Raw genomic sequence first — 25,098 nt, forward strand, 5'->3', positions numbered from 1 at the left:
AGTTGTAGAAATGTAGTGGAGTAGAAAGTATAATAATTGCTGCAAAATGTAACGAAGTAAAAGTAAAAAGTATGCACTATTTATTCTACTTAAGTAAAGTAACGATACGTGAAAAATGTACTTAAGTAAAGTAACGAAGTATTTGTACTTCGTTACATTCCACCACTGTTACACTGTATAGGAGAAAATGCCTTTTGTGTTACGGCAAACAAACTACATTTTACAAAATGGTTAGCTGATTAAAGAAATCTTATTCATGTTAAGGTTTCAAAGTGTAGTCTTGTTTAACATTATGATTGCAGCAGAAGTCACGAACACAAACTTATTAAGTAAATGAGTAAACTGCATTTAACGTCATTGATATCACAACTGAATACAATAGTCAAAACATTAATGCCAGGATTTTAATATTCATAAACAGGAATACATACAAATTTGTACATCTGTAAAATATTTTGTACATAAATAATTAACATTTTAGTGCAGTAAATACGTAAATATTTAACGTTTTAGTGCTGTCAATACGTCATTATTATGTGTTTCAGTGTGTATGAAAACGTAAGTAAATATACTAAATGTAGAGATTTACGTAAAAAGAGATCACATTGGATATACATCACAATTGGGAAGAAAAGACCATTACAACTCCCGTTTCATGCTTTCTACAATATATATATATATATATATACACACAGTGGGGAGAAGTAGATTTGACACATTTACCCATGAAGGCTATATTTATAAACTATAAAAATGAATAAATTTGATATACTGTATGTATATATATATATATATATATATATATATATATATATAGCCTATTTATATACTGTACATATACAATCTAATAATAAAACAAGCATAATAAAATAACCTATTAATAAAAATAATAGTTTTATAAAAGTTTTTTTTTTAAACGTTTCAATTGGTACTGCTGCTTGTCTGAAGGTTGGACATTTGTTCCAGCAACCATTTACTGTTGATATGTAATATTTAATATCTAAATTGGCACAGATAAGTGGTATATGGAGAAACGCACTGGGTGTGAAAATGAGGCTGATGTGTGGAGGCTTGCAGGCTTCATGTTTCCAGAGATGATGGCAATGGAGAGGGGAACAACACCTCCTGAAACAGTGAGATGACTCATACATTCATGCATCTTCACACTATATTGAACTGATTATGCTAGATCAAATTTGATTAATGTCATATATTAAATAGGATCTATTAAATGTTATAGATATCTATATAAAAGTCTTTGACCTTGCAAATAAGCAGTCGTTTGCTTTTCAGTTTGAAAGTATTGATTGATGTGATATAAAAATGTTGGAGCTTAAATAGGCAACACTTCCTTTACAAATAATTCAGGGCGAGTGAGTAGACTTTTATGAGTTTGGGTCTTTCAGAATAAATCATTTAAAATTCTTGTTGCCACAAGGAACAGGATGATCTCATTGATTATGCATATCTTCTGAGCCATTAACAAATGGATAGTGCGTGTTGAGAGAAAGAAAACAACTCTCGACCGCCGTTACATCCTGAGGCTCACAATTCTCACATGCTTAAGAGTGTAAAATATGTAAAAAGAATTTATCATTCTTGAGTTTTTTTTTCTTTTTTTTTCTTCATTATAGGCAACTCGATTGTCTTTCTTAACTTCTCTCTTCTTGCACTGGCTGTTAAACCTCTTTTAACCAAACCTCCCCATTCAAACGAGCTGTTACACAGGAGGCAAGATGGCCCAGATACCCACTTTTACCATGGCAGCATGAAAAAAAAAATGACCCCCTAAAAATAACCCTAACAACAAAGCCCACAGTTATAATCCATTCTGCAACCCAGCTGTAAAGTGTTGCCTTCATTACTCATCGATAAACACATTACAAGTCCCGGCGGCATGCAGCCTAGATCTGGGTGCAATGTCCCACATGACTTTCAAGGGACTCGAGTTAGTTTACATGGGATTCACTGTAAAAAATAATCGTAATTTTAACGGTAAAAGACTGTAAAAATGCTGCAGTGCGAAAGAAAGTTTCCCTTCTATATACGGTAAATAACTGTGATAGATCTCACACTGCAAAAAATAATCCTGTAAAAAAAAAAACGGCAAACTTTAACACCGTAACTTTACGGTGTGTTACTGTTTTTGTGTTATATAGCTGTTAAATTAAAGTTTTATACTGTAGCTGACAATATGGTATTTAGCTGTTAATTTTAAAAACAGTAACACACCGTATTTTTACGGTACGATGCTGGCAACCACAGCTGACAGTAGTTACCGTTCTTTTACAGGATTATTTTTTCCAGTGCATGGTACATTTATTGTAATTTTACTGTAAAATACTGTTAGATTTACAGTTTTTGAAAGTGAAAAAGAACAACTCATTGTATAATTTACAGTGAAAAAACGTAAATTGACATTCCCACAATTCCCTATATGACACTTCACATTTTATGAATTTTTGTGAAATAACTATGGTTCCTCATAATTTTGGTGATAATCTTGGTGTTTTTTGTACATTAGGGTTTTATATTACATTTAATGTGGTTACATTAATGTTTATTGCATTTTTTTTTTTTAAATTTCATGTGTGTTATGATGGTGTTTAATGTTTGTGTGAATGACACTGTGTACTTCAATGGGTTGGTATACTTAATATTATATCAGATAATGAAATATGGTTTATTACTATAAATTTTAAGTTAAGTCTGTAAATCCAATAATGCTGTCACCGTATTTTTGACGGTAAAGTTCACAGCTGCCGTTTTTTTACCGTACAAATTACGGTTTTATTTTTTACAGTGTAGATTATAGATTTACAGCAACTCACCAACAGAAACTACTCAGCTGTGAGATCGAAACAGGTGCTCAGGTACAGTAACACTTCATTATACTTGACAGACAGGTGGAACTGCTGTCTTCTTGACCTATACGATGACACCTGTAAGAACACAGCCATCAATTATTATTCATATTGATGCTTAGCTGGGGTTATTTTAGACTTTTCCTGCATTTGACCAAAGACATGCTGCGTATTTCCCTAAAGCACCAAAACTGACCTGTTTACGTCAGTATTTCACACTTGCAAGAGGCATTTGTGGAACTAGTTGCCATGGAGTTTTTTTTTCTTGTATTTTCTCTCTTGTAATGCCACTGCTGTACATGTATGTGCTGAAAAATAGTGCTAAAAGAGCCACTTAGTTCCTCAGAAAAACACAAGAATATGAAATGTGTATGAGAACCTTAAGCCCTCGTGTAGTCAATAATTGTACCCTCATTTTGATCACCAAAATGGCATATTGAAATGTTTTTTTTGAAATTGAATTTTTAAAAATAGCTTTAATTGTTCTTAAATTTAATTGTTTGCATTGTCTCATTGGCTAATGGGTCTATTTATTAGGCAGATTCGTCAAATCTGACAAGTGTTTAACATTTTGATAGGCTAGGTTAACTGACGTTTAGGTCCCTCCTGAAAATCATGGCATAAATTGCACATTGCCTATTCCCTGATGTCCCAGTTAGTCTAATTAGGTTTCACACAGCTGGCATGAGACGCTGGGGGTTTCGCGAGATGATTGTAGGGAACTTATGAAGCCTTTAAGTGATTAATAATCAACTGGCATGCGCATGCAGGAATCCGTGCGGACTGCTTCCCCCGTGTTAATAATAACACGCACATAGCTACGGCAGATAGCTTCCCAGACAGCATCATGATGCTCCTCATAGTCCGAGGCTCGTGCACACACTCGTCAGAGACGCGTTCGTGTGACGGGATAGGCTACTTTCCGATTGATGCGTCATAGCAGTTCTCAGCTGTATCACTTTTGGCGCGATTCTGGAGATTTAATTCTGACATCGGAGACTGACAGAAGCGTCCAGTTTTGAACAAAGGACTGCACTTTATTGGTATTTATACGGTGTAGCTGGTAACTAATTGTTAGGTCACCTGTGCGAGCAGGTAGAGGTCCCCAAGAACATGCGTAGACTGTCGGTTTGAGGAAGAGGAATTGACTCAAACTACCACACACGCTTACATAGAGGGGCAGGATGGCGAAAGAAACGCGAGGTAAGTTCATTCATGTTCTCGTGCGAATGCCTCCGCGACGCGGATCTGTTGAAATGCATGTCGTGGATGAGCCAGCACGCGCTCTGACACAGCTGGACATTTATGAGATCTCAAGAGCCAACATGAAGTGTTCAGGCATTGTTACACATGTGATTTATGATTTAGGCTATTTGTGATTAAAGCTACATGTATACAGGTTATTGATGAAATGAATTAGTTTACCGGACTAATGCTTTCATCACATTATTATTATTATTATTATTAGGCTATTTTTTAACATTATTTTGATACGTGCATGTTTCCGGTCTGCTTACCCCCACTGTCTAGCTTTTTATTTAGCACATCACAGTGACAAATTATATTCAACAACAACAAAAATGTAGTTTTACATAAACTTTAACAGTAAAAAACATTTGATAAAATTACCCCCCCCCCCCTTACGGCATTATTTTTATGTGCAAGATTATGTGCCTTTTTTAGTGTATGTATTCTAGTAGTCATCTGTAAATTTTAAGATACAAAGCAAGTATATTTCAATAGTCTGATGGTTATGTGTCTGTGTTTTTGTTTACTGTAACATTAATAGAATCTTTTTACAACGTGCAAATACTTATTTGTAAACATTTTCACATAATTCCATAAAAAAAGTTTCCCAATTGTGAGGGATGTGTGTGTTTTTAAAGATTTGTCACGTGGACAATGCTTTTTCAAACTGTTTTTCATACTTTTACCCATAAATACAACGCTGTTCATGGTTACCGTGAAAATGCGTTCATTAAATTTTACCACAGATGTTATTAAACCCAAATATGCGTGGCCATTATTTCACAAAACAAAAGTGTGTGGCCCCAAAAATGCTGTATTTTATAATCCATTTAATACACAAATTACAGAAAATGAGGAAATCTCAATGTATTTATGGACAATTATTGCTAATGAGATTCTGAGGTCATAATGTTGCTTGATTTGATTGACAGCAGAGTGCAAAGCAAATTCAATTTCCATCCAGTTTCCCTCAGCTAATGCGATACTTTGTCTCATGATGTATGTTTCGAGTACATCAAACAGCCCTCGCTGTCTCATCCGATGTGTTTCAATAGCCTCAATTAACCCGTGTCTCTGTCTTATTGAGCCTCACTCAGTACATGTCTGATCAGACATACAGTAATTACAAACACAAAGGCACTGTTGTGTCCTGTGAGTGATGCTCTTGTTTCTCTGGTTATGGTTGCACTGGCTCAGCCGCATGACACTGGACTGGACAGCTGTGCGCTCTGATGTTTTTGTGAGAGGATCATTGACACAAATCCTTGTGATACTATAAATCAAATGCAGTTTGTATATGGATAAATCATTATCATGTGGTTAATTAATAGGAAATTCTTGCCCTTTTCCAGAATTAGTGTCGCCTTTCTGAAAGTAAAACAGTTTATTTCCTTGCGAAGTTTACTTTAGATCTATTCTTGATGTTCAGGTGTTAAAGCAAATTGTCCGTCTTTTCTTTCTTCACTATCCGCACATTTAAACCTCATCACATAAGATTACAGTGAAATGGTTTATTATATATATATTTTAGTTGAAATTGTTGGTAAAATTGCATGTAATTGCTTTAAATGACTGTGAGACGGAAAGACAAATGGAGAAAGATTCAATGGGGAAAATCTTGCATTACGACACTGTAACTGGATTGTGTCAAAGCCTCAGCAAACTTCAGATTTTGTCCACGACTCTATATGAGAAAACCATATGGTGTTTTGTATGGTTAGAAGCTAAACAAACCAAACAAAGGCATTTCTTTTTTGTGATTATTAGAACCAAACATATTTTCCATTCGTCCCTTGATTCTGTTTTGTACTTGATTTATGAAAATGCACCAATGTCATATAAACCAATTATATTTTTATGTTATGGCTGACAACCAATAAATGTCCAATATTTACATTTATTCATTTAGCTGATGCTTTTATCCAAAGCGACTTACAATTGCTATATATGCTATATAGGGGTTAAGTGTCTTTCTCAGGGACACATTGGTGTATTACACAATATTACAATTTTATGCTTTTTTCTCTTAATATATTAAAAAAATAAATCATACAAACCTAAATAAATAGGAATTCAATGGAATTTAGGCTTCACAACATTATAATACGGTATTAAAAATAGATAATAATTTGAGATTTACTTATTAAATATTCACTAGGATAACCTTAGATGACGGTAGTTGTTACCTAACGGACAAATAGGGAAAATAAGCATGTGCAATTTAAACAAATCGGATATAGTATATTGTAATATGTAATAAAAATACATTGTATTTCCTCACTTTTTATATAAAATATTAACAATATAATAGTATTTGCTGTGAATGTGCAATGTCTCCGCCAAAATACCATTGTTGTTGCTATAGTAAAATTATGACATTTTATGGGTTATAGTACATGTGGACACTTTTTCATTTATTTTTATTTTCTTTGCTAGTCATTAAGTATGTTTTTCCACATCAGGGAATGTCAGCGAGTCATTTGGGGTTGCAATGTAAGCTCACAACACATTTCACACAGCTCTGTCCAAATCGGACTGGGTCATGCGGTTGAAAGCGGCCTGCCCTGTACTAAAGGGTCCTGCAAGTAAATTAGTCATGCTGTCTTATGGAGTCTATATGGCTTTTGTCATTTTCCATGTGCAAAAGAAAATTGCAGCACATCATGTCACAGTTGCACAAATGGTTGTACAAATCTAATCAAAGTCTGGTGATTTCTTTCAGGCGTTTAAATAACAGAAAACATTTCAGTCCGTTCATAAATTCATAACCATAACAACTCCAGTAACAGTGTAAACAAGCAACATATGTTCAAATTTTAACAAATTTCAGAATGAAAGCACCATGTTATACGGATGACACTCAACTCTACCTGTCTGCCAAACCCACTGATTCTTTTCCACCACTATCTTTGTCCAGCTGTTTAGCTGAAATTAAAGATTGGCTTTCAGCCAACTTCTTGAAGGGAAATGGCATCAAAACTGAGGCTTTGCTTGTTGGCAGTAGATCTGTTTTGTCAAAAACGAATTGTACATTGACAATACTGCAATCTGTCCCTCTTCACAGGTTAAAAGTTTGGGTGTCATCATGGATAGCACACCTTTGAAGCTCAAATTAATAGCATCACACGGATTGCATACTTCCACTTGCGTAAAATTAGCCGTCTCCATCCCTTTCTTTCAAATAATAATACTGCAGTTCTTATTCACACACTGGTCACTTCACGAATCACGTATAGACTACTGTAATGCTCTTTTCATAGGTGTTCCCTCCAAATTGCTACATAAGTAGGGTTGGGTATCGTTTGAATTTGAACGATTCTGATTCCGATTCCTTGTTTCAATTCCGGTTCCTAACGATTCTCGATTCCGATTCTTTTAAGAGGCAGGGTCAAAAAAGTTTAGCTAACCTTGCTAACCAACGGCCTTTCTGAAGGAAATAATCCTTTCTGAAGGAAATACTCCTTCTGTAAAAATACTCCTTTTGTCACAAATTTTGCATTTTGCCGAGATTTCGTTATTTTTAGAAAAGTGAAGCCACACTTTGGATCGCCGACGTAAGGTACTCATGTTCGACTCGCGCGGTTATGCCAACACTTCCGGTAGACGCTTCTTCGTTGGTGTTGTTCAGCGGTTTCTTCTTCCGCTCGGCGGACTGTGAATATCGAAACTAGGAATCGAAATTTTAACTTTTGAACGATTCCGGGAAAAACGAAAAGTTAGTCCCGGTTCCAATCGATACTCGATTCTCGATACCCAACCCTATACATAAGCCAGTCCCTCCAGAAAAACGCGATTATGCGATCGCTGAATTCAATGCAAAATCAGCCAAAGTCCGCATATTTATGCGGGGGCCGCATTTTTTCAAATACGCCGCACTTTCGCCGCATAAATTGCCGATTTCTGTGCGAAATATGCGGGGTTTGCATAATTTCATAATCCTCGCATTTTCGTTGCAAAAAACGCCACATGTATGTATCTTAGCAGAAAGTTGAAATGTTGCGTTTGCTTCACACAAGAGCAGCCATTTCCCCCTGTTTCCATGGGAACGTTATGAAGTGACGCAATTACGCGACGCCAGACAGACTCACGGAGGCGATCGACATCTCACAAATCGAACTCGTATAACTGTCTGTCACACGTTCTACTGTCACATCGTTACTTAATAAACAACATAAGATAAAAGAAGTAGCATCAAACAGAAATTACCCGCACACATGGGGTGTTCGACAGTTCAACAGGGAGCGCGCAGCTCTTAAAGGGGCCACACCTTATTTACACTCGTTACAGTCTGAAATAAAACAAGATGAGAAATTAAATATTCCCAGCACTTTCTATGATGTAGTATGCTTGCTTATCAAAGGAATTAATAAGAAATGACTCTTACATTAGCCTAGTGAGAACAGGATGTTGGGGGAATCACTTTTTTTCCTCTTTTTTATCAAACCACAATTTTTGCAAGTTCCCTCAATTTTTGCAAATTCCTCGCATAAAATTGCATAAATATCCCGCATATTCCATCGCATTTTTAAGGAAAACGGGCTGCGTAATCAATCAATTTTTGCCCGCAACAATCACAAAAAAACTCAGCGTTTTTCTGGAAAGACTGAATACTATTATGGCAAATGTTATATATAAATCGCAAATTTTGTCACAATTTTTTGGAAATTACCACCACAAAATCAGTCATTTTGATCGCAAAAATCACACAAAAAAATCGTGAAATCCTGGAGGGACTGATAAGCTTCAGTTGGTTCAGTATTCTGCAGCTAGAACATCTTCTACTGATCACATTTCTCCAGTTCTTCAGCAATTGCACTGGCTTCCAGTCAAGACCCTGCTACTTACATATAACGCACTTCATAATCTTGCACCCCACAACTTCTCCATGTTTACACTCCTTCACATGCTCCCAGATCTTCATCTTCAATTTCTCTTGTGGTACCTCGATTTGACTTACTACCATGGGTGCCAGATCGTTTAGTTGTCTTTATGCTGCCCCCCGCCTATATGGAATTCTCTTCCCCTTGATGTTTGCAATAGCGACTGCTTGTTGACTTTTAAAACGTGTTGTATTGAGTAGAGCCCGACCGATAAAGGATTTTTAAGGCCGATACAAATATTTGTTGGTTTTACAATCCGATATATCGGCCAATACTTCAGAAACGCGCAACAAAACATTAACATATTTCCCTAACATTGGTTATTTGTAGTTATTTGTAGAGTTTAACTAAAATAATATGATAATGCATTTTAAAAAGAAACTTGTTTCTTTTGTTGCAACAGAACAGAGGAACCAAAGCTCATTAATGTTAACGTTAGCGGTCTTCAACTGGCGATAGCGGCATTAGCTAGCTTTGTGGTTAGCTAGTCTATGATGAGTCATAATTTAGCAATGGATAACCTCATACTTCAAATTGTAAAATATACATTTTCATTATAACAGGCCAAGGAGAGATGATGCGTCTAATTGCTATAACTGTCACGCGCTAGTAAAGAAATACTTCAGTCACATTGTCGAAAGTTAAAAGGACAGTCAGTCAACTACACTGTAACAACGTACAAGCTAATTCCGCTTCACTCTCGGCTTGTTTAACGGCAGCAAAACTGGACATGATGGTCACAAATTTTGTCATGCTTATTTGATTTAACCCCTTAACGCCTAAATTTATATAGCTGTATATAAAAAACATTTTTTATGTGTGTTTTTGCCTTTAAGTAGATGGTAAAGAATGTTGAGATTATCAATTTCACTTTTGCACAACAAATAAATTGAAATTTTGGTATGTTGCAAATCTGCAACTGCGGGCATAATGGTCAATTTGGTATGTTGCAAATGTTCCTGACCGGAGTAATCCTCGTGCGTAAACAGGAAATAAGTCCGTCACTTTGCGGTCCCACTAGAAACAAGTGCTTGTCGAAGGTCCTAGGTCCGTAGCGAGTATGCACTAACCGGCATTGGGGGAATGCAGACGTTATCTCGGCTGGTTGACTGAGTCAAACGGTTTGTCGCATATTTGTGACAGTGGGCGTTAAGGGGTTAAGAGAACTGATGGAGATGTTCTTTTAATTGTTATTCAAGCAATGTGTGTCTCGTGACCAACTCACCATGAACACACTTCACCGATGATCTCACTCGCGGATAACTGGTTCTCTCTGCCCGACTCTGGCTGGATCAGCAGTTTGCAGAATGTGTGGCGCGTTATACACGAGTGTTGTGAAGAGTGCCCTCTGGTGGACAAACTATACAACTCTTAACACTCATGACATGGTTGAAGCGTGTTTCGTCCGTTTTTATTTTATTTTTGAAATATTCATTTATCGGCCATTATAACTGCCGATACCGATAGTTTGGAAAACGCCTATTATCGGTCTGGCTCTATTTGAGCTTTTAATGCACTTTATTTGTATGTGGCTTGTTTGTTGTGTGTATTGTCTTATGCAGTGACCTGGACATTGCTTGTGAGGTGACCTTAGGTGTTATTAAATAAAATGCATTATTATTATTACACTGCATGGGCTGTTAAAGGTCTATTTTTGTTGGATTACAGTTCCTGGTTCTCATTTGAAGCCTTAGGGCATCAGTTCATGAGGAGCCCCGAGTGGCAGCTGGTTTCTCAGAGCATCGGCAGGGCTGAGTGTTACTGATATAGTGATATAGATTTAGTCACCCCTGTCCACTGCAGGTTGCAGACAAGCAGCACATCCAGACTTCTATCTGTCTGATCAGAGAATGATTCTTTGTGTCAGAACTGCATGTGGCAGACAGCAGGTAAATATTAAAGCAAGGACGCTTCTGCCAAAAAAAAAAAGAAAAAGAAAAGAAGAAGCTAAAGACAGGGTTGGAGAAAAACAGAAAGCTTAAACTACATCTCTCTATTATTACAATATTACTTGCCACATAGCTCAGTTTCTGCCTGGTGTATTGTATTTTTTTAATGTTTTATGGGTATGTCCTCACATCTGAAATAAAAATTTCAGTTTGCAGTGTTGTTTCAATGTCAAGATCTGCCCTTGTCTTGCGGTTTATAGTTATAATCAATATTGGTAAAAAATGCTAGCAGCAGAAGAGAGCCGTTCTCGGGATTTGTAGTTGCAAGTTCTGCCATTGGCTCTCTATGATGCAATTTAATATGGAGAAGATGTTTAGTGAAATTATTTCAGCTTTAGAGCTTTAGCAGTGGGAGATATGTAGCCAACATATGGTCAAAAACAAAGTAAGAAAACAATAATGAACAAATAATATTTTAGTCATAGTTCTATTATAAAAGTAAGTCTTCAATTATAAAAAAAATCTGTCTTGGTTAAAAGTCGTGAGAGAGATAAAAGTATTGAACATCAAGGAAAATGTAAAAGGGCTCAACAGCGAGCCTTCACTGTAAAAAATTATTTTTTGGTTAAGTAAATACTAGTGAAAAAACCCAATGTAATTTACTTGAAAAAGTTAGTTCAGGCAAGAATTTAAAAAACTAAGTAAATTCCATATCAGTACTTAATTCAAGCGAGTATAAATGAAAGTGTAAATATCAACTCAATAAAATTAAGTAAACATTACTCAACTTTTCTGATACTGGGGTTCCCATCATGCACTGGACCTTGAATAATTAATGAGGTTCATTTTTCACTGGTTTCCAGCTGTATTTACACTGTTTTATCATTGATTTTTGTTGTCAGTATTAGTAAATTGCCATTTTGTGACATTTCGAGTACATTTTTTGCTCAAAACGACAAAAATGATCCATCAAATGTTACCGCCATTGTGTATTGTCTACCAAGTATTGAGGTGTTTGCATTCACATAAGGCTTAATGTCTGACATGATGTATATATAAATTACTTAGATGATCTAAGTAAAGCACATACTATAAATGACTAATAAAATTCAAGATTATTGTTTTAGTGAAATGTAATACAAAGGCAAAGGAAATCGGTATTAATCAACCTTTTACAAGCTGAGTTAAAATTACTTATTTTTTGTAAAGTTTACTTAATTCCATATTCCAAGTAAATTTCACTTAAAGATTTCTAATTAAAGCTACTGATAAATATGTTTAGGTTTTTACTTGGCAAATCTTTGTAAATTTACTAGCATTTTCTGAGTGAGATAGTTTAGCAAGGTTTTTTCAAGTAAATCCTACTCCAAATTTTTTAGGAACTCCTGTAGTAGGAATAGCATAAGATGCTTGAAAGTCACAATCAAAGCTTGAGCAACAAGAAACTTGGCAATACATGAAATAAACATAGTTTGAAGTGGCTGTTATTATGTGTTAGAACTTGAATAAACAGTTAGAAAACAATGACTGAATGAAAACTGAAAACTACAGACACCTTCAGGCTACGGCAGACGTGCATCATTCATAAGTCGATGTACCATCTCAATGGGTTTTGGTAATATACACTCTAAAAAATGCTGGGTTGTTTTAACCCAACTTTGGGTCAAATATGGACTAACCCAGCCGTTGGGTTAAATTTTTACATTACATTTTTAACCCAACATTTCGGGTTTGTCCATATTTGACCCAAAATTGGGTTAAAACAACCCAGCATTTTTTAGAGTGTATATTATAAAGGTTGAAGAGTTCGACAGTGTGGCTTTAAATCCTAATCCAGAATTTTAGTAAATAGTAAGTCCATTTGTGTCCAGTTTTTAAACCTCCAATTCGTCAAAGAATCTTCAAAAATGCGTCAGGGTATCCATAAAAATCGTTTATAATATCAGTTGATAAGAAATGATTGTTTAAAATAATTTCTGAAGGATCATGTGACATTGCATGCAGAAAAGAAATCATTTTCTTGTCATCCCTGTTGAAAAAGTTGACTATTTTCCTCAAAATCAAAGAAAAGCGCTAGAGTTGGTATGTAAATGATGTAGTTTTTGACGTTCCTGCTTTGAAAGGTTTGATTACACAGGCTCAGATTTCAATCCATTTTTGAATTCCATTTGTTTTCAGACAAAGCTGGTGAAATAACTATTGATTCTGAAGAACAATCTATCTAGCTATCACCTTTTTATCCTGCCCTGGAATGTAATCCAAATGAATGCACGTTTGATTGATTAGCAGAGGAAATGCATTCCTAACATGCTCTTTCCTCAGCCTCGTCTTTAAAATTGGCTGTGCTCGAAGGCAAGGCTGATTGGACGGTCGGATAACATTTTGGTTTTCAGCTTTTCAAGGCAACTACATTACCATTAATTGAATCACAGGCGTGTCCGAGACAGAGGGGAGTGACCGTAGCGAAAAGCACATCATTTATCATTAAAGTGCGTCATTTATTTTTTATTCAGATTAAAATTCAGACGCAACAAACATTTCTAGATGAAACTGCCTGGAAAGGGTAAACACTTCTTTGAGAGATCAGTTATCAAAGCTGTGCATTTCCATAAACTATTCATATTTTCCTAACATTGACAGTTGTTGTGATGTTAAGAGTCGCTGTTGCTCTATTCTGCATGATTCTGCTGCCACGACCAAAGACATTATGCAATATAACCATCAATACCTATTAAAGTAAACCTATGTGAAGTCATCTGTCGGCACACAGCTTTTAAGTACTGCAGGCTTCTTTACTTTAGAAGCCCAGTCTCTGTTGTGCTTTTAGACCCACATTATTGCTGCAAGCACTGAAATTCCCAGACTTATTAAAATCCAGCCTTTTATTTATGTTTGCATCTATTCCTGTGTATATTTCCGAGAAACAAAGCGGAAGATGAATAGCTTCATTATAACCCCACAGGGGAAGGCGAATGAGTGTTTATATATGTGAAGAGGCTTAACAACATCAGACTGTACACCGTAATACCTTTTTTAATAAGGCGAGAGGAAGGTAATAGATAATAGTGTTTCAGCAGTAAAAGATCCAATTAAAACTGTGCTGCTTGTACACCATAAAAAAAATACTAATTAAATCTTTGAATAAAAAAAAACATGGAATTAGCGTATTGGTTGACATTTGTAAGATCATGCAAATAATTGCTCCTAAAGTTTGAGAGCTAAAACTGAATATTCTCTGATTATGTAATCTACGGTGATAAAGTGTGAACTCAGCGCTTGTAGTTGTGTATCCTGTATGATCTAAAAACCCTAACCTAAAAAAATGTTTAATTGTATTTTAAGTATACAATGTACATGACATTGAAAGGACTAAAAGATTTTGTAAACTCAAAGACAAGTTGCATAATCATAAATTCAGCTGTCACGGTTTTGGACTCTTATTTTGAAGTTTGGTTTTGTTCCCTTACTTCCCGTTTCGGTTTGTTTGGTTTCTGATTATTTTTGTTTTTATGGTTACTTATAATTATCAGCTGTGTCTTGTTATCTCCTTCGTATTTAAAGTTTCCATGAAATTAAAATTGTAGTTTTTGTAGTCTTTTAGAATTAATATGTTAACCTTACTGTTATCTATAAGCTAGTGTGCTCAATCAAAATTCAGTCTCTCACTTCCATCAATATGGATAAATGATTTTGATGACATCATGTTGCACTTCAGCTTATCATCTGTAGGGTTGGGTATCGTTTGAATTTGAACGATTCTGATTCCGATTCCTTGTTTCGATTCCGGTTCCTAACGATTCTCGATTCCGATTCTTTTAAGAGGCAGGGTCAAAAAAGTTTAGCTAACCTTGCTAACCAACGGTCTTTCTGAAGGAAATAATCCTTTCTGAAGGAAATACTCCTTCTGTAAAAATACTCCTTTTGTCACAAATTTTGCATTTTGCCGAGATTTAGTTATTTTTAGAAAAGTGAAGCCACACTTTGGATCGCCGACGTAAGGTACTCATGTTCGACTCGCGCGGTTATGCCAACACTTCTGGTAGACGCTTCTTCGTTGGTGTTGTTCAGCGGTTTCTTCTTCCGCTCGGCGGACTGTGAATATCGAAACTAGGAATCGAAATTGTAACTTTTGAACGATTCCGGGAAAAACGAAAAGTTAGTCCCGGTTCCAATCGATACTCGATTCTCGATACCCAACCCTAATCATCAGATTTTCTGTCCAATCAAATTCTCCCTAGAACCTGAAGTGTCCTGCCCCCACACTATAAATAGATGCTCTGGCTGAAATCGGTCACTTGTTCACACATTTACTATTTTCTACATTATAAATGGCGGATAGGGAACCATTCAGACAGTGTAAACCGCTCACAGTCTGCTCCGGTCCAGAGACGTGATACATAGAGCAGAAACAGTTCGAGATTAGGAGGAAACTGTTGCTTTAAGCTCAACATGCTTTAGCTGAGCTGTGATATTCGGGGAGGTTTATTCGATAAGTCCTACCCTGTCTCCCTGTTTTAGTGGAAATTACGTCAAAAATGTTTCAAGGCACTTCAGTGGGCGTTTAAGTTAGGTTCTGTTCCTCATTGTCTTGTGTTTATTTATACAAGCTGTTACTCTGCATTTGTGTATTACTATGATTTCCGGATAATTGTGTTTCATTTGATTAAAGGTCCATAGCTTTCAAGGAGGATTTTTATGTTTTACTTAGCTGTTTCCCTTAGCTCCTGTTTCTCTGCTCTGTTTAGTTTCAGTTTCCTTGGTTTCTGATTATGTCCCTGTTTGTTTCTATGGTTACATATAATTATCTGCTGTTTTTTTTTTTATTTAGGTTATTGTTATCTCCTTCGTATATTCTGTTCTTCATCCGATATTGTCTTTTGTTGATTTATACAAGCTGTTTTGCTGCTTTTGCTTTCCCTGCGATTCCTGGTTTCATTCGATTAAAGGACTATAGCTAATCCTTTCTGCTCATCCTTGCCGAGTACATTACATCAGGTGGTGGGAGCACAGAAAACGACTCCTCGTCAGATGAAGGCCCCTTCGGAAATCTACCGCTTTAATGAATGTACCACAGTGAGCCTCTCATTAGGGTCTCCTAATCTTCATCAAGCCACCTCTGGAGAAAATGGCCTGTAGGAAGGGTATAATGTTTCTAAAAGACAGAAATAGCAGTCTAGACTTATTAAACTACCATCCACAGCTACGTCCTGATAGTCTAATTTCCAAAATGGTAGATAATTGCTTAGGTAATTATCACAAATGTAATTGCTGTGGTAAGAATTTTTCAAGAATATAAATGTAGTCTAGAGCCAGACCGATATATCGGCAAGCCGATATTAGGCATTTTCCAAACTATCGGTATCGGCAGTTATAATGGCCGATAAATTAATATTTCAAAAATAAAGTAAAAACGGACACAAAGCTATCTAATGCCACTATAATCAGTCTGTTCTGTTGTGACAAAAAAGAAACAAATTTCTTTTTAAAATGCATTATCATATTATTTTAGTAAAAATGTATAAATAAATACAAATAACTAATGTTAGGGAAATCTGTTAATGTTTTGTTGAGCGTTTCTGAAAAAAAAAAATAAATATCGGCCGATATATCGGATTTTAATACCAACAAATATTTGTGTCGGTTTCAGCCTTCAAAATCCTTTATCCGTCGGGCTCTAATGTAGTCTCTAATATTTATTATATTATTCTAGTACCACAAACTACTGTTTAAGCACACTCTCATGGCAATTAATAACTATTATGTTTTGCCAAATTTGGGGGCAAATTCGTTATTGTTTCACAATATCTTTCATACATTTTCGTATGATATGCTTATGCCCCACTGAGGATTGGACCTTTGTGTTTTTTTTTCTTAAAAACCATACAATATATTTTTTTAACCAAATTATATGAATTCATATGAAATCGCCAACTTGTAAATAAAGTTACGTTGCCTCATAACACTGGGTTGACCGCTCCAACAATACTTTTAGGGCTGAAAATAATGTATAGTATTTGACAACCATAAGCTCAATAAAATAAGAACACTTACATTATTTTCTTCTCTTATTAGAGGCTTTCTTACCAAGAACTTAACATAATCCATCACATAATACTTTTTGATTACTTTTAGATTATTTTTGACCTAACATGACTGGTTGGGTTACAGGATATCTAAGTTTAGAGAACATTATGAGAAAACAGAAAAAAAAGTTTAGTGAGTGGCAGTTCTCTGGACGTAAATAGCCAAATTAATGAGAGAGGTCAGAGGAAAATGACCAGACTTGTTCAAGCAGACAGGAAGGCGACAGTAAGTGACATAAACACACACCACAATAGTGCTATGAAAACCGCTAAATGCAGAACATGTCAAACCATGAATTGGATGGGCTACAACAGCAAAAGGTCACGCTGGGTTCAACTTCAGTCAGCTAAGAACAGGAAATTGAGGCAATATGGACACAGGCTTACCAAAATGTTCATCACTGAAATGCCTGTTATTAGAGTACAGGTAATCTCACGATGGTTCTACTAAAATGACTCCCATATGATCATTTCCTTTTAATGAAACGCGTGTATTTTCATGTAGAAAAACCAGTATCAGGAAATATCAGGAAAATATTTACTTTTGACCAGTATATTATGTTGGCAATGCATCTTATCTGTAAATAGAATGAAATGATTTGTGATTTATTATTTTCGACTAGTACAATGGTAATAGTTTCAATAGTTTTTATTTTAGTTTTATTTTTTTTCTGTGACCTTTTCTGCTGACATCCTGATAGGCAACCAGAACCAGTTCTGGTCTAGTACATACTGGCAGCCTACTGGGCCAGTGTGCATTGGAGTCCTGATATGAAGTGTCATGCAAGATAATTCCCAGAAGATAAAAATGGATGTGCTTGAGGGGATTTATGACAGATGCTATGAGGTTGATAAGGAAAATAGCCACTGTCATCTTGATGTTATTGTTGTTTTCTTTGTTTTGCTGAGCTTGATGCAGCAGGATCAGACTGCCATCATACACTCACCGGCCACTTTATTAGGTACACCTGTCCAACTGCTCGTTAACACTTAATTTCTAAGCAGCCAATCACATGGCGGCAACTCAGTGCATTTAGGCATGTAGACATGGTCAAGACAATCTCCTGCAGTTCAAACCGAGCATCAGTATGGGGAAGAAAGGTGATTTGAGTGACTTTGAACGTGGCATGATTGTTGGTGCCAGAAGGGCTGGTCTGAGTATTTCAGAAACTGCTAATCTACTGGGATTTTCACGCACAACCATCTCTAGGGTTTACAGAGAATGGTCCGAAAAAGAAAAAACATCCAGTGAGCGGCAGTTCTGTGGGCGGAAATGCCTTGTTGATGCCAGAGGTCAGAGGAGAATGGCCAGACTGGTTCGAGCTGATAGAAGGGCAACAGTGACTCAAATAACCACCCGTTACAACCAAGGTGGGCAGAAGAGCATCTCTGAACGCACAGTACGTCGAACTTTGAGGCAGATGGGCTACAGCAGCAGAAGACCACACCGGGTGCCACTCCTTTCAGCTAAGAACAGGAAACTGAGGCTACAATTTGCACAAGCTCATTGAAATTGGACAATAAAAGATTGGAAAAACGTTGCCTGGTCTGATGAGTCTCGATTTCTGCTGCGACATTCGGATGGTAGGGTCAGAATTTGGCGTCTACAACATGAAAGCATGGATCCATCCTGCCTTGTATCAACGGTTCAGGCTGGTGGTGGTGGTGTCATGGTGTGGGGAATATTTTCTTGGCACTCTTTGGGCCCTTTGGTACCAATTGAGCATCGTTGCAACGCCACAGCCTACCTGAGTATTGTTGCTGACCATGTCCATCCCTTTATGACCACAATGTACCCAACTTCTGATGGCTACTTTCAGCAGGATAATGCGCCATGTCATAAAGCTGGAATCATCTCAGACTGGTTTCTTGAACATGACAATGAGTTCGCTGTACTCAAATGGCCTCCACAGTCACCAGATCTCAATCCAATAGAGCATCTTTGGGATGTGGTGGAACGGGAGATTCGCATCATGGATGTGCAGCCGACAAATCTGCGGCAACTGTGTGATGCCATCATGTCAATATGGACCAAACTCCCTGAGGAATGCTTCCAGCACCTTGTTGAATCTATGCCACGAAGAATTGAGGCAGTTCTGAAGGCAAAAGGGGGTCCAACCCGTTACTAGCATGGGGTACCTAATAAAGTGGCCGGTGAGTGTATAATGTGGTCTACAGAGGAGAGATGGTCATCTAGGATGAAAACAAGTGCTTAATTGGGCTTAAGGCAACGACTTTGTGAGTCTCTTCAACCAAGAGGAGAGATTTGGCTCGGGAAGTCTTTACTTGGAGGAAGAAAAGCTTAGTCAGTCACCATTAAGTTGACATTATTGGATCAGATAAAAAAGAAGAACCTGACCCATTTGATGTGATGCTATTCAGCACACTTCAGTAGTTAATGCAGCATGATTTGATGCATAGAACATTACTTTGTCATCACAAGACCAATAAAAATGAGATATTTATTATAAATCAATGTGAATGTCAGTCTTGAAATTATCTTGTGTTCAGCTGATTGTGTGCTTAACAAGCGACGAGTCTGACAGGAGCAGTGCGTTTTTTCAAACTTAAATACAAATTAACTTGACAAAAAATTCTTCCAAAAAAGTGCAATATAATATGCAATTAACCCTTGCTGTGTGTGTACGAACTTGATTATCTAATTTTTTGAAAGTGAATCTAAGCCACACAGAGTACATTGGACACAGAATCCTTCGAGGACTCGTGACACTGGTAACGAGTTATATGCGTACTCAACCATAGAAAGTTGCTCCAAGATGAAGGATTCTTGGCTACCAAACATCAAAACATTCTCTCCAAATCCTGGTTGGCTTGTTTGGACTGACCGTTTCTCTGGGGATGATAACCCGAAGACAGACTGACCGTAGCCCCCAATAACTTACAAAACTCCTGCCAAAATTTGGACACAAACCCTGTCAGAAAGCTGAAATTAATATGCTGTATCTAATTAATATAATTGTGGCAACAGATTACAAGTAATATTATTAATTAAATTTAACAGATTAAAATTGAGTAAAAATTAATCAAATTATTCCTTTAAAGTTAACCATTTAAAATTAGTAAAGTTTACACCAAAAAAATGTATCTCACTAACAGACAGACGTTAAAGATTAATTAAGAACTCTTTATTTTAAATTGCCGACATTGAATGATGTTAACAAGCAGAATCAGTGAAGGAGAAAACCGTCATTTTAAAACAAACTTAATACAGACACTGATCACCACAATGGTGACTTCAATGTTGTTGTTTTTTTTTGGTTGTTATTGTAAGTTTTACTCATTTTAAATGGTTAACTTTTTTTAATTATTTATCAATTCTAATTTGTTAATTTTAATTAATAATATTGCTTGTAATCTGTTGCCACAATTTGTTTGATTAGATAAAGTATATTCACTTTTACAGTGCAACCATTATGCCATTAGACTCACTAACAAAATCTAGCGCGATGTGGGACCAGGATCTTGAAGGGACAGACAGCGGCCGGAGTAACCCATCAGGAGGTCGGTTAGACGTCTTGCTAGTGGCACAAACCGAGGAAGCCAAAATAATATCGTGAACATCACAAGCCATTAACAGCCACCAGAGTCGTTGCTTTACCAAACCGTTGGTACGACTTACTCCTGGATGACAAGCAACATTGGAGCAATGACCCCATCGAATAACATCGGTAAAAAACAAACGACCGGGCGGAGGCATCACCCCTTCTAAGGCTGCCTTGCCCTGCTACTTTCTGAGGTAAAATGTACTCGTGAGTAACTGGGCGTTCGGATTGATCAAAAATACTTGATAAAGCATCGGGTTTGATGTTCTTGGAACCCGGGCGGTACGAGAGAACAAAATGAAAACGTTCGGAAAAAAAGTGCCCAACGAGCCTGTCTTTTAGACAGATCTAATATATTCGAGGTTCTCATAATTGGTCCAAACGATAAAGGGCACCCCTGAACTGTAGCCACTCCTCCAACGCCAACTGTTACCAATGTCATAGTTACGTTCGGCAGGTGATAAGCGATGGGACAAGAATGGGAGCTGAAATGAAACAACTCTTGAGGTCGGACTACCTGAACGCAGTTCTGGGGGAGGTCAAAGTGGTCAGAGGCGCTGAAATTGCGAATGAACTGCCGATAGAAATTGGCGAATCCACTCCAGAAACCGCTGTAGGGCCTTACGGGAATCTGGACTTGGCCAATCCATCGCCGCCTTAACCTTTTCAGGATCCATGCGCATTCCCTGAGAGTATATGACGTACCCTAGGAAAGAAACAGACTGTACTTGAGAAGTGCCTTCCTCAGACAGAATGAGCTGCATATGGCCACTTTGTTTTCAAAGTGGGTCACGAAATACTCAGTGGTAAGTGTAGATGGTGGAGAAGAACAGAGATGAAACGGCATAAAACAGTTTGCACAGATTGAAGATGTTGAAAGTGTTGAAAGTGAACGTGTAATGGGAGCCCGATGTCTTCAATTGTCTGGGGGGAAATAATCACAGCACAAGATGTAGCACTTTAGGTGAATTGTTTTTTCCCCCCCATGTAGTTTTGTTCTGTCACAATAAAGGATGTCAGAAAGCCGAAGGCTGGAAAAAATGTGCCAGGATGGCTTTGAGACTACAGGGCAGAGGTCCACATCAAGTGCTGATGAGAGGGTGGCATTCTGAGTGGACTGGTCAATATTTGAAGAGATAGAAAGACTGGATGGAGGAAAGTGAGACCACTTCCATATAACTGACATCTTGTTACCTTTTTGTCAACAATTTCCTCAGCTTTGGAAGAGAGCGAGTTCACTTTTACTGTCACTTTTGTGTCCATTGGTTCTACCAGTCCATTTGGGTCAGATTTGTCAACTCTCCCTTTATATAAATGAATGAAAAGTGAGCGTGACCCACTTTTTTGTTAAGTTTCTTACACAAAAAGTAAGAAAGAAGAGAAAGTGAGAGTATAATTTAGAGAAAAGTTAAGATTTCTTTGCTCAGAACTCAAAATAGAAGTCCTGAATGATAACTAATTGCACATTAACTTTTGTTTTTACTTGTATGCCAGGTCTCTTTCTATTAGAATATGACATTTTTAATAGAAGTGCGTTGCATGCGGATGCATTTTTATTTCGACTAAAAGCGCCCTGTACGTATATGCCTCACATTTACATGTACATTCTTTAAGTGATTTGTTGAAGAGAGAGTGCAAGAGACTACCAGATTAAGTTGCAAAAAGAGAAAATGTGCCGAATCTACAAAGAAGTCAGGAACATTGCAAGTTCTTTACAGTCTTATCAGAGCTCAGCAAAATCCAGCCCTCTCTCACAATTTGCAACGAGCGGCGTAGGCGTGCTATTCCTTTTTTAATTAGTCGCACTTGGCATTAAAGTGGTGCTCCCTGAGGGAGAGGTTTTGTGAAACTGTGTCTGCTATACGAAGGGAAACTTTAGCAGAGGGAATATTATTTTTCAGGCTTTGCACCAATGTTTTCTGAGGTCTTTATAGCTCCTTTTATTTGACAGGAGACAATTAAAAGACACATTTTTGCCATTGCACTAAGTTTAAGCAGCAGTGGAGCTGCATCGGCATGGGTTAAGTAAGGGATAATCAAAAAAATTCTCTCAAAATAACCCCCGACAGGGTGATGAGGACCCTCTGAGAAGAAAGTTGAAAATAATAACAATCAACCACTGGGATGTCCAAATATATGAATAATATCTAAATATATCAAATTATAAATATACCCAGAGGTAGATAACTGATGGATTAAGGACATGATCCTTCTATTAAATTTAAATTAAACAGGAACAAAGTTAACGCGTAACTAAACTAAACAGGCTCCAGGATTTTATGGCAAAAGAAATTGCATGTGATGTGTTTGTGACCTGTATTGTACTGTATCTTTAATTCTATTGTTTGTCATTTTATGTGATTTGTGGTAAATGTTGCTCTCTGTTGTTTTCTAGTGCCCTCTCGAAAACATAGCGCCTCCCACTGGAGACTCCAGAACATTGCCCAGGAATCCGTTGAAAGCTCTGACGAGGAGTTTTTTGACGCCCGGGGTAAGAGTTGATCTTGTTCCTGATTAATATTTATTAGTGGAAAGTGCTGGTCCTTTTAGGATTTGAATTTTAAAAACTCACTTGGAAGATATTTTTAAGACCCCCTGTGTTTTTTTTTTATATGCTAACCATGTGCAAATTCATGTCAACACAATTGCCATGTATATGAGTATTTTCTCATTATGCAGAGAGGTCACTACAATGAACTGCTATTAAATGATACATATCATGCTTTTAAATCATTCATTTTTACATATAAATCATACCATTGTGGACTATATAAAGCATAACTGCAATGCTTGGGTCTGAATTCCTCATTATTATAGCTCACCAGGCCCCTTTTCTGATGTGCGTCTATGAGCAACCCGTTTCGAAGCGGCCCCTTTAAATAAAAAGGAGTTGCGTCTTTCCTCCCGCCCGCTCTCCAAGTCGATGAGTTCACGGTCGGTTCAACTCCCCCCGTTCGGCCATTATTGTAGTTTGATTAGAGATATACGATTACTATAGCTTCAAAGAACATTTTTATTCACATGTTAACAAAATGTCAACAACGCAAGACTTGTCCATCAAACCTTACATATTCGAGCCAGAGCGAGCGAGTTGAAAAAGACGACGACGAACCTGCAGAACAACGTCTTCATATGGATGTATTTGTATGTGAGTTAAGTTAACTATGTTGTGTTATTAGTGAAAGTCGACTATTTCTCTTGTTAAAACAAGCACGCTGACAAAATAAATGACTACGGTCTAATCTTACCACTAAAAATCTGTATTGATAATAATATAACTTGCGTTTAGAAAGCATCAGAAAACACAGCAGCTAATTGATAGCAGGAATTTACCCCTCATTCAGACGAAGTCGATCGGCAAACCCTACTTTATACTGGCGGAGGTTGTTGAAGTGGGGATCCTTGAAGTGCTTCAGGTCACTAACGTACATCCAACAACCGAACATTTTGACTAGCCCTCTCGTAACTTCTGCATCATTGAGCTCGGACTACAAATTCGGAGCGAGAAATAATAATGGCGGATTGCTCGAAGTGTTGGGCCGGTAGTCAATGTCCTTATTTGTCAGTTCCGCTGCAAACACTGTGACGTAATTGTTCAAAAAACGTCATAGAGAACAGAAAAATCTGAACAGGTTGAAAAATATGACCAAAACAGAAAAGATATAAACGAAACGAACATCTTTTCTGTACTTATAAACACTCCAAATATACAACAAAATGCATTTAAGGGCTATAAAAGTGGATTTTGCGTGATATGTCCCCTTTAAAAAAGCATTTTCTTGAAACTCAAAAGTAGCTGAAATCCCTTATGGAATTAAGACAGCACACAGCTCAAACAGAGCAAAACTGAAGAGATTATTACTGAAGGCTGTGTGACTTACAAACATTGAACAGAGGAGCCACTTATCTACATACTTACTTCAAATAAAAATACACCACAAATCAAACCTAAATGGAGACCCTCAAATAACATTTTAATGAATCAAATTCCATGTCCTTTATTATAAGATGGATTTGACGTCACCATTTGCAAAGAAATTCATGACGGCTGATCCATTGCGATCTTTCTTCGACTTGACAGCCAGTCACAACTCAAGTTAAAGAAAAGGCTAAAGTAATACATCACACACGCAGACTGGTGTTACAGTCCACGAGGACATACAAATGTGAAACACATTTGAATTGTTAGTTAAAAATGTGAGCATGGTAATTCAGGTTCAGATTTCCATTTGTAAAAATACGTTTTTTTCCCTCAACTTCAACTTTTATTTATTTATATAGCACATTTAATAGCAACGTTCATTGCCCAAAGTGCTTCACAGTTAACTCAAGACAGTAAAACATTCATCTATAAAAGCGTGTGTGAAAGTAGACCATACACTCTTAGACATACTCCACATATAAAATATAATGAGGACAGTGTAGAAAGGAATTAAAATAATAGAAACTGAAAATGATTAAATTATATATGTACACTGTAACAATACACTAACTAAAGGCTAGGTTAAAAAGATACGTTTTTAAATGGGACTTAAAGATTTCTATTGTTCGAGCTTGCCGGATATTAGACT

At 36.9% G+C, this 25,098-nt stretch overlaps 1 protein-coding gene across 4 annotated transcripts in view; it reads left to right on the top strand.

Annotated features, from left to right (window-relative positions):
- The first annotated feature begins 1,114 nt into the window (after positions 1–1,114).
- plrdgb (PITP-less RdgB-like protein) overlaps positions 1,115–25,098 on the top strand; it is a 64,386-nt gene continuing 40,402 nt past the window's right edge. For 2 of the 4 annotated variants that reach the window (XM_039693866.2, XM_039693867.2), the window contains exons 1-2: positions 3,554–4,067; positions 22,923–23,018. In XM_039693866.2, coding sequence (XP_039549800.1) covers positions 4,049–4,067; positions 22,923–23,018 — 115 coding nt within the window. In that variant the 5' untranslated portion in view covers positions 3,554–4,048. Of the gene's footprint in view, positions 1,134–3,551; positions 4,068–22,922; positions 23,019–25,098 lie in introns of those variants that run through there. The other 2 variants (XM_089123510.1, XM_089123509.1) reach the window with 2 other exon arrangements.

The sequence above is a fragment of the Pimephales promelas genome, chromosome 19 (genome assembly GCF_988280905.1).
Source record: "Pimephales promelas chromosome 19, fPimPro1.hap1.1, whole genome shotgun sequence".
Taxonomy (NCBI): domain Eukaryota; kingdom Metazoa; phylum Chordata; class Actinopteri; order Cypriniformes; family Leuciscidae; genus Pimephales; species Pimephales promelas.